The 14,029-nt window shown below is 34.8% G+C and overlaps 1 protein-coding gene across 1 annotated transcript in view; it reads right to left on the reverse strand.

Moving 5' to 3' along the window:
- Positions 1–11,014: 11,014 nt before the first annotated feature.
- The window catches only part of LOC129740595 (scavenger receptor class B member 1), a 102,538-nt gene continuing 99,523 nt past the window's right edge, over positions 11,015–14,029 (reverse strand). The window contains exon 9 of the mRNA XM_055732303.1: positions 11,015–11,738. Within this exon, the coding sequence (XP_055588278.1) occupies positions 11,424–11,738 (315 nt within the window). The 3' untranslated portion in view covers positions 11,015–11,423. The remainder of the gene's footprint in view (positions 11,739–14,029) is intronic.

Here is a 14,029-nt window from a genome sequence, read left to right on the forward strand (position 1 = left end):
TCTGTTGATTGTTCTTCTGTTACTGGTGGCTAAATGTGGATATGAAGTTTTATTTACTTTTATTACCATTCGCCGTGACTGCTTTTCGCCTGGTTCGGCCATTTTGGTGGCCATTTTAATGAGGATGGTGCTGTGTATGGAGAAAGAGCAATACAAAAACACACGAGAAAAAAATGGAACCGGAACCGGATAACACAAACCACATGCTTCCCCAGGGCTTTGCCAGGCGTTTTCCCGAATCCCTGAGAGGGCGGCGGCGTTGGTGGTGTTTGTTTAAATTTTTATTGCCTCGACCTCGGTAGCAGAAAACTTCCCAGGACGAACGAGTTGAATGGTAGAACGTGTACTTGATGGGAGCTTTCAACACTTTTATTACACTTTTTGCGACTTACACAAGAGTTCATAATCGCTGGAAGTTGCCGTTGATTGCCATCCAATTGTGTAGTGCGGTTTGTTAACTTTCACCTACTTTCAGGGGTAATTTCTTTTCGATTAGCGCCTGCCTGAAATTAGAGTTATAACTTCGTTATTGGCTAATACAGCTCCAGGGTAATTTAAATCAAAGTAAATAATAAAACATCCCAAAGCTCATTTATCACCGGACTAGTTTTCCGGCAGACGCGACTAATGCCTCAATTAAAAAGTGATGTAAATTGCTGGAACCCATCATTAAGCCCATCCTTTCCTCTTTCCAAAAACACAGTATCCGTTAATGAGGCGCAAGCATTTCAACACCATCATTGCATTTGGGGGCAAATTATGAAACGCAAAAATAACCAACAACAATTGGTACACAGGATAATTGAATTCCTCTGGTGGAACGATGGCTCAATTCATCAACAATTTCGAAAGCACTCACTGATTCAGTGGCGATGTATTTAGTATTCATTGGAATAGATAGGTATATGGGTATTAGACTCAAGGCCGTGAGAACGGAGTTGGTTTTAAGGGTTTAACAAAGTCACAAAACTCACATTTTTCGAAGGGAGGAGTAAGCCATGACTTTTGAGCGACGCACGTGATTTTTTTCTCGTCGTTAAATTTCCGATAATTCATTCGAAAAACAGGATTTAAGATTGGTTAAATAAAAATAGGTTGACTGTTGTACGTGAAAGTTAAAAGTTAGGTAAGTGATTTTTTCATTTATTATGGGAATTTAAACGTGAAAAAAGTGTAAAACATTCAAGCGACAAAACTGCTAGGGCTAGTACTACGCCTTCCGGATCAACCCAGATTTTTTCACCAGCCGAGCGTAAACATGAGATGTCTAGTCTAAATTTAAGATAAGTAATCTGTTTTCATTTTTTCCATTCCTTCCTTATTCCTTTTTTAATATAATTTCAGTATTTATTCGAAACATTGAATTTAAAATGATGTAAAGAATCAGATCTAAATACTGGGGTATTTCGTTTAACGAAAGTCATGAAATATTTCAAAGATTGCTGCTCATTGTGGTGTACTGACTGATTGATTGATGGTAAACCGACTATACTGAGTGGTCCTTTTAACAACATCCTTGAGTTAAATTATTCAACTATACTTAAGGAGGAGAGTACTGAATATTATTAGGAGTCCTAAATTGTTTTGAAAAAGAGGCAGTAAGTCATTCGGGATTATTTTCTCCGTGCAATTGTGAAATCAATATGAGGCAAAAAGTTGAATTGCACTGATGAATTTCCAAAAACGATGTTTTTCAGTTATCACAACATACCATATCACAACATACATAACAAGTTTAAAATTAAATAGAACAAAAAGAGGATCTACTTCATCCATTGTCAAAATTTAAGTATTTTAAATATCTCTTTATAAATATTCTTCGAAGTTTGATAGAAGTATGTCGTTTTTGAAAACACATTAGTGTCAGGAACAAGAAGGAGGAACAAGTTAGTTAAAAGAATATTTAAACACATCTTTTACTTTATTATCAAACTTCTTATAACTGCCTCTAAGATAGAAATAGGAGTTTCCTTAAGAAAAGTCTAGGAGCATAGGAGGTGTAGGTAAACTCGATCGCACCATTCACCAGGATGGACCCTGATCTATCCCCTTTCCCCTACAAACACAACCCTTTCCTTGGATATTTAAATATAGTTTCGCAGTCGTATAGACGGTTTCTATAGTTGATAATTTTGACTTACCTTTGTTTCTGAATTTTTCAAAATAAATCTTTGGAATATAAAGGGACAATAGGTTGTTATTTGATCCTATAAAGTATCCTACTAACAATCCCTCCTTCATTTCTCATTGACTACTAGGACGTGGCCGGCGCCGTTATTGATCATTTTCAAAGGGAGAGCATGAGTTTTGTGCATTGTGAATGAACTGTTAGTCCCAAGCACCATTCTTTTGGCTTTTGCGAAAAACTGATGACCTTGATAAATCACGGAGTAGCAACCATTGGCGAGGTAGAACTTGTTCTACTTAGCCACGCCAGCGATCATGGAATTTGAAGTGCGTAAGTTAAACAAAGTCTAATCAAATCTGCTATCTGAAGCTTTAAACGAATGGTCATATCTAAGCACTTCAAGTTCAATGATTTAAGGTGGATATGAGTAGTCAACTAAGCTAAACTAAGCTAAAACTCACATTTTTCGAAGGTTTTGCACATTAGAACTTATTATGAATAATATTATTAGTTTTTTTCAATTATTATTTTTCTATCAGCTTTTAGTTTTCAATTAACTCTTGAAGTAGATAAAAATTATTTAAGAAGCTTCTGCATTAGCTGGTTAAACCACAGAGAACAGACGTACAAGCTCGAACAAAAAATCTTCCAAAAAGAGTGTAAAATTTCAAATGCTGACATTCAAAAAACACGTTAGAAATTGACTTGAAATAGTGCCATCTATTGCGCCGTTCAAAAGTTACCAATCAAATTTTCAGGTGGCCAGTTTTCGAAAAGGCCCAGCCAAAAACAAAAAATTGTTCAAAACTATCGTTAGAAATTTTACACAAGTATCGTGGGCTAGCTTGTATGTCTGTTCTCTGTGGTTAAACCTTAAAAATTTAAACAAATTAATACTTTTAATTTCTGCAAAATAAGTTATAGAGAATTTCTATTTGTTTACTTTACCCCATTCTGTAAAATACGGAAATTTTAACGTTTTAAAAGTTTTTAAGCAAATTAAATTTTCAATATCTTTTAAATCAAACATCAAATCTTTTTCGCAGGATTTAACAATTTTTTTGAATGCAATAAAATCTTTACTTCAAACTTTCCTTACTTATGTCAGTAAAACGAGTGATGATAGTTTTCGAATTTTTTAAAACTGTAAAATTTAAATTTTTGAGCTCATTTTTCAGTATAATTATCAAAATATTATTTTCTAAGTCAATATTAGGCTGGAACAAATATCAATTTCTTCTTTTGTCACCCCCTCCCCCTTCGAAATTTCCAAAAACCCCAAAGGGAGGAATAAATAAAATTTGAAGTATTTAATGTTAATTTCGAAAAAAAAGTTTAGTATTGGATAGATTACAAGACCAAATAAAAAATTGTGGAAGATGGGAGCTGTTTCACCATTTGTATTCTTGATATTATTGAATTTTTCGATAAAAAAGATATTGTATGCGATTTTTTTGCATACAAGCTTGTGTGTGCAATTTAATCCAATATTTTTGTTTTTCGCCTTATTTTTTATTAACCCCCCCTTGGGATGTTCCAATTCCGAGTGACAAAAAAAGGATTTGAAATTAGTGCCGGCCAAGTATAATAACAAATTCAGCATCAGTTTTTTTTTATTCATGTAGATTTGTCAGTTCTTCAATTATCAATGACTGGTTCACTTAAAATTCAACCCAACTTCATTTAAACTTGTTCACATCGCCAAAACAAGAGTTGGCAGACAAAATCTTACAAAAGATAAGAGTTCAGGACGCTAAAATCTACCAAATAGTTGAAGCCTAGGCTACAAAATGCTGTTTTCTTGAGTAATCGATAAAATACTTTTAATAAGTTTTTAAAATGTCAAGATGTATCTATTTAAAAAAAATTTCTTCTGAATTTTTTTTTTTTTTTTTTTGTTTCGATTATAGTCGTTTTACCATCTTTATGGCATTCGCGACTTTATCAACGTTACAGTTGGCGGATCGTTATTGAAAAACTATCCGGTACAACTGTGTTCGATGTTTACTCTTGGGCTCGAACTCGCGGACATCGGCTCAGGAGACAACAGACTTGCCAACTGAGCTATATCACAAGCCCTTCTTCTGAAATGTTAACACTAAACATACCGACACTTTGTATATACCTATTCATACCGCGAGCGGTCAAATGACGGCAAACACCGTTTTCGCTAAAACTCCCTTGTTTCTCAACCGATTTCTATCAAATTTATAGTTTTGAAAAGCTTATAATTCGACTCAAATATATTTCTCATTCAATTTTCAGCTACAATCAATAACTTTAAAGTTATTTACAGTACAAGAAAAATTTTATGAAAAAACATGCTTCAGGAAAAAGGTTGTAAATCAGTTACGAAGAGCTCGAAAAAAATTTCACTTAGTGCCTGAGAAAGCTGAAGTTAGAAGCTATATGTTGCACATATGGAAAAAATTTTAAAAAAATTTCTAAGATCATGGTCACAAAAAATGTAAAAAAGTTGTGTAAAACCCGTACTTTTCAATCAATCAACCGCCAAAGCTGATCCTGTTACAGTAGAAAATTTTGAAAAAGTGAATTGAAAAGTAGACGTAATTTGTCACATTTTGAAATCTTTAGATTTTGATTATACTAAATACATAATTTTTGACGGCTTTTCAAAGATAGTTGTTTTGCGAACTTTTTATGAATCTGGATTTTCTGAGACAATCCCTACACCTAAGCTCAGCTTTGCACTAGATTTTGAGTCCGTTAACGTACACCCAAAAGAATTTGAAAATTATTTCTACGGTATTTTTCACGTAGACTGAGCTTTTAATGCATCCCATCGATTCTACATGAATTCGGAGTAACTAACTTTTTTCAACATGAATTTCACGTAAAGTCTAAGGGAATGGCTTCTGAAATCAATGGAGCAATTTTCTCAAACGTTTGGTTATAAATTCTTATAAGAAAAAGAGCTGGCATCCATCTGTTTGTTGAGCTTTGTTTGAGTTGTGAAAATTGGTTTGGACGTTTTTTCAGTAATTCCATGTTTTGTTTTCAGAACCTTATCAACGAACTGATGCTGAAATTTTTACGCTCGTGTAGATCGAATGAAAAGGGTAAGTCAAAGCCAAAAAAAAATTGATCCCCGCTGACAGAAAATATACTTTCCCCTCAGGTCCAAAAATGGTACGATAAGAAAAGTTCCGGCACATCGAGAAGGAAGAGCTTCGTGTGTGCTGGAACGAATGCCAGAGGGTATCGTAAATGGTGCGTTATTTATCATTTCTAATTTTTTTAGTTATTATTGAAATAAGTTTTTTCTTTTTCAGGATTTTGCAAATCGAAGTAAACTGGGCCGCAAGAGCTAGCGGAAATAAAATTTTTTTTATCAGCAAGTGCAGTGAAAGTGTTTTGTTTTGAGGAATATAGTGTAAATAAATTAAATTGAATAAAACTTTTATTTCTTTTATTTAATTCAACAGAGAAAAAGCTGACTGAATGGGATAATAAAAATTACAACACAATTCACCACGATGCATTTGGCAAAAAAGTAAGGCATCGGATGGATAATATGCGAAAACAAAAGTAGCAACCATCCGATGTACCTAAAAAAGTAGCACGCATCGATAGAATTGGCTTAGCAATAGAACAGCACATGTGAGCGCTGCTTGGGTGATTTTTTGCCCGGTCGGACACAATCTCACATGTGTTCGACCCGTCCGTGTTTCAATGTGGGTAGGAATGCGATGGGTTTCTTCATCGCTTCCTATCAACATTGAAACGGCGCGCGGCAAAGAATCACGCAAGTAGTTCAAAAGCTGTTCACACAACAAAAGCCCTGCTCACATTTTCACCAACTATTCAATTTCTTCTACCCAAAGCGCTCTAGCTTTGATCTTTCCACCTATAATACCTTCATGTTCTTTCTAAATATTCTACCTTGAATTTTCACAACTCGCCGAAATGCCAAAAATTAAAATAAGGAAATTTCTGTATGTGCAACATATAGCTTCTAACTTCAGCTTTCTCAGGCACTAAGTGAAATTTTTTTCGAGCACTTAACAACTGATTTACAACCTTTTTCCTGAAGCATGTTTTTCATAAAATTTTTCTTGTACTGTAAATAACTTTAAAGTTATTGATTGTAGCTGAAAATTGTCTGAGAAATATATTTGAGTCGAGTTATAAGCTTTTCAAAACTATAAATTTGATAGAAATCGGTTGAGAAACAAGCGAGTTTTAGTGAAAACGGTGTTTGCCGTCATTTGACCGCTCGCGGTATGAATAGGTATACCACATGCGTTATTCGAAAACCGTAACACTTAAAAAAAATTAAAAACGCAAAAATACTTGCATTTCAAAAATTAAAATAGTCCTGTCGTTAAATTTGCGAAAAAACAGTTATATAAGGCATAATCCTCGTTTAAAGTTCAAAAACCGTCATTTGACCGCCTCCGGTACGTTTAGTGTTAAAAGAAACTTTTTTTTTAATCTTTCACATTTTGTTTGATTTCCAAATAAATTAATCGAGTTTTAAAGAATCTTTTTTTTCGTTTCACCGAATCTTTTAATTCAGACTTTTAAATTTTTTTTGTGATATTTTTAATAACTTTGTCTTTGTTTTCAAATCCTGATTTTTTGCCTTTTGAGAAAACAATCTTCTTGGAAGCCTTTTTTTAATCTAAATTTGTGATAAGAAAAACATAATTTATTTATTTTGTCCTAGGACAAAAAACAAGTACAAAATATTCAGAACTTAAAATTATAAACTGAAAAACCTGCGCTCTGAAATGAAAAATGTTTCACTTTTTTTATTATTTTAAATCATCTTTCCTAAATCGATCATATTTTTTAAATAAACTATGCAAAGCAAAATAGCAGCTGTAAGGCCAAAATTCAATGTGCAATGCTATGCAGATTAGTATATGCTTTGTGCTTTCAATATTTATAACAAAACTGGAAATTCTTTATTTATATTACTGAAGGGTGTCCACGATGAAATTGCCACACTATGAAATTGTTTTAACTTTTTAACCGTTGGATAGAATTTAATGAAAATTTGGGCGGATTAAGTTCATAGTGCATTGTTTACATTCTGCAAGTTTTAAAGTCCTGTTATCAAACTCTTCCGCATTCATCACGAGATCAAGGATTGGGCATATAGTCATTGTCACTGGCCCAACAATCTGGAGCAGTCGCTCCAAGAAAGAAAGAAAGAAAGAAAGAAAGAAAGAAGAAGAAGAAGAAGAGATCAAGGATCTCTCGCATCGTTCCTTCGCTAAAACGTTGGGTATGGCGAATTGCACGGTTGCGAGTGATTAAGCGGCTCGAGGAACGATTAACCACCCAGATCGGTAGCCCAGAAGTGAAGGAAAAAGTATTCCGTACAACACCAAAAATCATAACCGCGTAGTTGGGGCCTTCAACCGAAACCCAAACGCCTCTGTTCGGGATGTGGCTAAGAAGCTGCACCTAAGCCGTCCAGAAGGCCAAAACTGAGGCTGGGTTTCGAACGTTCATGGTACAAAAGGCGCCTTATCGCGTCGAGAAGCAGGAAAAGTCCGCCAAAACCCGTGCCAGGACGTTGTACCTCAGCATGCTGATGAAAGTTGAATGCTGCATCACGGACGACGAAACATATGTGAAGGCCGACTTCAAACAGATCCCCGGCAACCTGTTTTTCGCGGCCAAGGATAAGTTCAGCGTTTCGGAGCATGTCCGTACCTAGAAGATGTCAAAATTTGCGAATAAATTCCTGGTTTGGCAAGCCATCTGCACGTGCGGGAAGCGGTGAATGGACAGTTGTACATGAAAGAGGGTCTCCAGAAGAGTCTGCTTCCTCTCCTGAAGGCCCACAACGTCCCAACAATCTTCTGGCCGGATATGGCCGCATGCCAACGTGCTAAAATGGTATGCGGACAATAAGGTCAATTTCGTGCCGAAAATGTTCAACCCTCCCAACACTCCGCAGCTCCGCCTCATCGAGAAGTACTGGGCGATTATGAAGCAGCACCTTCTTAAACAACCTAAGTAGTGAAGACAGTCGAGAAATTGAAGAAAGTATGGGTTTACATGCAAAAAACGGTTGATTCATAAGTTGTGCAGAATCTTATGGTCGGGTTAAGGCCAAGGTGAGGGCATTTGCATGTGGACTGTAAATAGAATACGAATAAAATAGTAAAATGAAGTTCAATAGTTATTTTTCTATCTCTGAAAATTTGATGGCAATCGGATGAAAACTCGAATTTTGCGAATCAATTTCGTGCGTGGCAATTTCATCGTGGCAATTTCATAGTGCGCAATGATGAGTACCTACATGAAGGGAAAAATAATGGAAAAATATTATTTTCACATATTTCGAGTACTTAGCCAAAATATTAACTGTTGCAAATTTGCAACAACATGAAATGGAGGAAGGTTTTTGTTCCTCACACAAGACAGCTAGAAATAAATGCTTATTTCCTAATTTACCTTGCTCTAATCATAGTTAAAGCTTATGAACTTCGAAAACCTAGTGTCTCGACACAATTAAGCTGGGGTTAGTACCTATGTATGTTGGTTATCCACCATGGATGCACAGATTCACCTCAGTTTCTGCCTAAGTATGTGCTTAAATGCATTATTTAGATAAATTAGCTCGATAAATCTCCAATGCAGGCCTTCACCCGGACCCCATGGTTTCGTATGAACTATTATCGAGTAAATGTATTGCGTGTGCTGATGATAGTATGTTTTGGAAGAACAAGCCAATCCGTTTACTATATGAATTTTGGCATCCGTGTATTATCTGGCCTGGGCAACTGATTGAACATTCTCATATATGAGCATTTCAAAGAAGCACATCTTACCTGTTGGCCATTTGTGTGATTCGAACCCAAAAGTTGTCTGCCGATACCGGTAATCGAACCCAATACGCCTAGCATACCAAAAAAAAGACTTGCGCCAGCGTATTTGCTAGCGCCTAGACAATCCCGGCACAGAATTTAGCAGGGGGTAGTTATGCGATAATATACCAGCTAGTGACTTATTCATTACGTTTGCTTGAAGGTGCTATATGGGAAGCTGGAACGTCTTTCCAAAATCATTTTTTTGAAAAAATAACCTTATCAAAATCCATACTTGGTATAACATTCAAGCTGTGGACTTATATTCAGTTCTTTTTCAGTAACTTCATTTTTTGTGAAAGGTTTTATGGTAATCTTCGTGCCCATAGTTCTTTAGCGCAATATGCAGCAATCTAAAAAAAAAGTTCATACTAGGCTGACAACAATGTTTGAATTATAAAACTTTTTAAACAAAAAAGCGATTATTGTGATTCAAAGAAACAAGGAGCTTGAAAATCAAGAAATACAAATTGTAGAAGAAACAATTTGCGTTGTTTATTCGAACACCTATAATAAAAAAAAAACCAAAACAATATTTTTATTATTCCTTAATACAGAAAACCGATGCATAAAAACATTTCAAATGGTTCTACCCGTATAACATTTTTTTAATATAGTACGCGTTTGAAAGAGTAAACAGAATTATAAATAGGACTTAAATGGAACTGCCATTTTCGTTTCACCTTCATATATTATTTCCATATAAAGTTCGTTCTGAAAACATTAAAACTGTTAACATAAATTCTATACAAACGATAGAAAGTAATTGAAGCACATTATGGAACTAATGTTACAAACTAGGGTATAACATTGCATAATATTGAGAATCATGAATGTATCATTATTTAGTAGTAAGTAGAAAAAAGATGTTAACTTTCAATTTACTTAAAATGTGAATTTTTTTTACAAATAAATCCTTTCCAGGGATCATATGATTGTATTTAAAATCATCGCTGTTTGCATTTGAAAAATTTAAGATTCAAATTATCAATATAAATACTTTAACTACTTAATAGTCACAAATGTGTACTAAATGTGACCCTTTGAAAAAAAAAATTATTGCAAAATCAACTTTTATGCAGGATTTTTAACTAGGTTTCGTAATTGCTGCCATTTTTATACTTTATGAAACGAATGGTTGATGATCTAGCCAAAACATTCTAATTCTATCCATTTGTGTTAATTGCATTACTGAAAATGCGCAAATATTTTATCTAGTCAAATTTATTTTCCCGGTGTGAATTGGACTGGGTCAAAACGTTGAAAAAGGCCTTTTTAAACATTTTATATTTTTAAGATTCAAGTTGGTGTAGTTTGTATATATATATTCAGCAATTCATTTTCTTAATTGAACGTTATCTTGAAATAAGAAATATTATTGTCACGATGAACAAAGTTGACTATATTGCTTTCTGTCAAATTTACAACAGCTTTAATTAATTGTTGCAAATTTGTTACTTTATGAAACGAAGGGTTAATACGAACTGAGCAGCCGACAATAGTTTTCGAACTTACCCAGTTAGGTAGTATGAGCTAAATAAAGAAAACAAAAGTTCGAATTCACATTCACACATGTAAACGATTCTTAAAAAAATTGCCAAAATCATGAATCAGTTTTGAACCAAAATAAAGCTTTTAAGACCCCATGATTTTATAAATTCCAAAAAGGCCCCCAATCGACTCAGTCTAATAGGTATATCATTTGCTAGTTCTGCTTTTACGTGGAATTCTACCGATGACAATAAAAAACTACTAATTTTAAATTTCTTTTATTCTTAGTAGTTGAAGAGGTTGTGTAGAATAAACAATCACAAGGCTTCATACTTTACGACAACCTGTCTCCTGTGGATGAGAGCATATTCCGAAATAGTTGACTGTTGAGTTAAGCAAAAATGTATGGGATACCCCCTTCCCCCCGTACTCCTTACGACTGGGTTTGATTGGACGAAAAACCCCAATGTAACATTTTCTACTATTCGAAAGATTTCTTTTCGTTCCACCAAGTCACACACAGCCGATATTTTCTTAATTCGAAATTTATTTCTCATTAGTAAATTTTCAGTAAGTAGAAAAAAACCCTATCGCATGGAACTGTTTTGGGATAAAAAAAAATTCGTTATCGTCAGTTGCTATTGATTCGCTCCTTCCTACTACAGTTAGAAAATAACACAAAACCGCCTCCTAGCTATGTGAACATAGATTTTTGCATTTTAAATTAGAAAATATATGTTTGATTGGAAAATATGTACAAAAATAAAATCTAAAATTACAAAACATATCATATAGGTAGAGTGTAGCTTAGATATCACAATGACTGCGTTATTCTAGAACGAATAATCCGTTGCAATCCCGCTCGACTTTGTTCGTTTCGAATTTGGGAAAACCAGTCCAACCGGTCGCAAACTTTGGCCAAAGTCGAACCGAATCATTTGTTGTCGGTTCACAGTTTAGGATGCTTCGTTTTCGATGAGCAACGCCTCCCGGCGAATTTCTGCCACCCCCTCGAGGCCACTGCTGCCATACTTTTCCAGCTCCTTGCGCAACGGGTACGGGATCATGTTGACGGTCGAGTATCGGATGGATTTCCGCGGATCGTACTCGAGGGTGGCATGCCGGGAGCACAGCGACATCAGCGTCGTGGTGGCGAGTAGCGAAAGCCCGAGTAGCGCCAGCAGATAGACACAACCGGTTTGCAGGTACGGGGCGATATCGAACAGCAGATGCAGCAGCATCACGATGTCCGGGGTAAGCTTTTCTACGCACTGTTTCGAGAGGGAGAAAAAAAAGGAGAGAAAGAAATTTGGATAAAGCTCGTCTGAAAAGCTCTTTCGTGGAAGCACGGTGAGAAAATGTTGTTCGCTTTAAATATGCTTAAATTAACTATGAAACCAATTTGGTTGCATATCATCAAGGAAACAAAATACAAAATTCCTGTAGTTTTTCTTTCATGAAATGAATAAGTGTCTTAGAGCAAATTCTTCCGTGTTGGGAAAAGGTGGGAGGTAGAAATTTTGACTTATGTAGCACATTTTGAATATTTAACCCTTTTTTAATTCATAAGTAGTTAAAATTGTTTTTTTCCGTTATACATATAAACAGTTCTGAAGATAGTAGAAAAAAAAATTAATTCAGTAAACCGAAACGTGAACTAAATAGCAGTTATTGTTGACCCATTCCAGCGTGACGTCACAACGTTTGCAAAACATTTTTCTGGTATATTGTATGTAAATTTGACAGTTCATAGCGCAAATTGAAAAAATATACCAATAAGTTAAAAATTTATTTCGCTACAACTTAGAATCAAAAGTATTTTTATTGAACGAATAGATATCAAAATATAAGGGAAACAAATCACAACGCGCAACTTTTTCCACTATTTTTTTTTTACAAAATCATATTTTTCTGCTCTTCTATTCAATCATATTTTATGAAAATTTCAGGAAAGAATCAATTCATTACAACCAACAAATCGCTTTTTTTGATTTTTTTTTTAAATTGCGATTTAGTTTTGTGACGTCACAACCCGCCATATTTTTTCAACACGGTTTTGCAAAGCTTTGTGACGTCACGAAATTTTATGGTCAGATAAATAATTGTTATAAAAATCTTGAAACTAATGCTAAATTTACTTTAAATGCTTAGAAAAATAACAAATAATGTGATTTGATTATGAATTCGATCCATTTATTCTCAAAAAATTAAGGGCATTGAATCTAAAAAGCCCATATAGGGGAGATAAGGGCATAACGAGCACCCAGGGCATAATAAGCACTCCTTTTTTCTACAAAAGTACGTATTTTCTTAAACAAATTTTCATGAGGATTTGTTTCGTACTACCTATAGTATTAATTTTTCACCAAAAAAGAAATATCCTTATCAGCTTTACATAAATATTAAATAATAACCAGCTAGGTTCTCAAGTGACGAAAATATTATAATTTTTGAGCACCACCAAATGAGCTTTTATGACCTTTAAATCATCTTGATCTGAAATGTACGCACTGCAAGATGATTTACACATTGTTTCTCAATTTTCAACACCAGTTTTTGTGTTTTCACTTTAATCAATTTTAAAACGCGTTTTTACTTAAATTTGTTGAGCTGGGGCAAACAGAGCACTTTAAATCAGGGCAAGATGAGCGTTTTCTGCCGTATAATCTAGCAGCGAATTCGACTTGATGAAGTCAACTTAATAATAGAGCTACAGCTTGACTTAATTCATCTGTTGATTTGGCCTATTGGTATTGGTAAGGTGTCGGAGAGGTAATCAATAGACTCGAGTTCGATTCCTGTTCGAGGGGTTCTTTTTTACATACCAACCATTCATGATTGATTTTTTTTATTGTTACATTATACGGCTAGTAGCATCATCCGTCAAACAAAACACCAGAAACATAATGTATGAGCGTGTGTTAATTCTTAATTCTACAAACAGACCTAGATTATTTTGTTACTGCTTTGTTTGATGAATCTACACCTCACCGTTTAGTGCAAAATGCATCGATCATGAATGATAAATGAAAAAAAAATCATCTCGACCAGGAATCGAACCCGAGCCTACTGATTACCCCTCCGACATCCAACCAATAGGCCAAATCGTCAGACGATACACGTTAAGCTGTAGCTCTATTATTCAGGTGACTTCATCGAGTCGAATTCACTGCTAGATTCCCCGGCAGAAAACGCTCATCTAGCCTTCATTAATGGTGCCCATACTGCATCGGGGGGTTTCTCATTATGCCTCTATAGTGACTGGTTTTCAGCTTTCGGCAAAACATTTTAAAATGCATTTTTAAACGTTTTTATCTACTTTTTCAAGTTTCATCCAATTAGGCAATTAACAATTTGAGTGTCTGAACACGAAACAATGATGTAGTTCACATATTACAGCTGTTCTCTATTGTTAAATAAGCGTTTTGCTTAAGGTGGCCATTATGCCCTCATCTCCCCTAGATAGATAGATAAAGTTAAAAAGTTATCATTTTATAATAACAAAATGATGAAGACAAAGCTTCTCACATCATGGGATAGTTTTTTAATGTTTTTGATTCTC

The sequence above is a fragment of the Uranotaenia lowii genome, chromosome 1, assembly GCF_029784155.1.
Source record: "Uranotaenia lowii strain MFRU-FL chromosome 1, ASM2978415v1, whole genome shotgun sequence".
NCBI lineage: Eukaryota > Metazoa > Arthropoda > Insecta > Diptera > Culicidae > Uranotaenia > Uranotaenia lowii.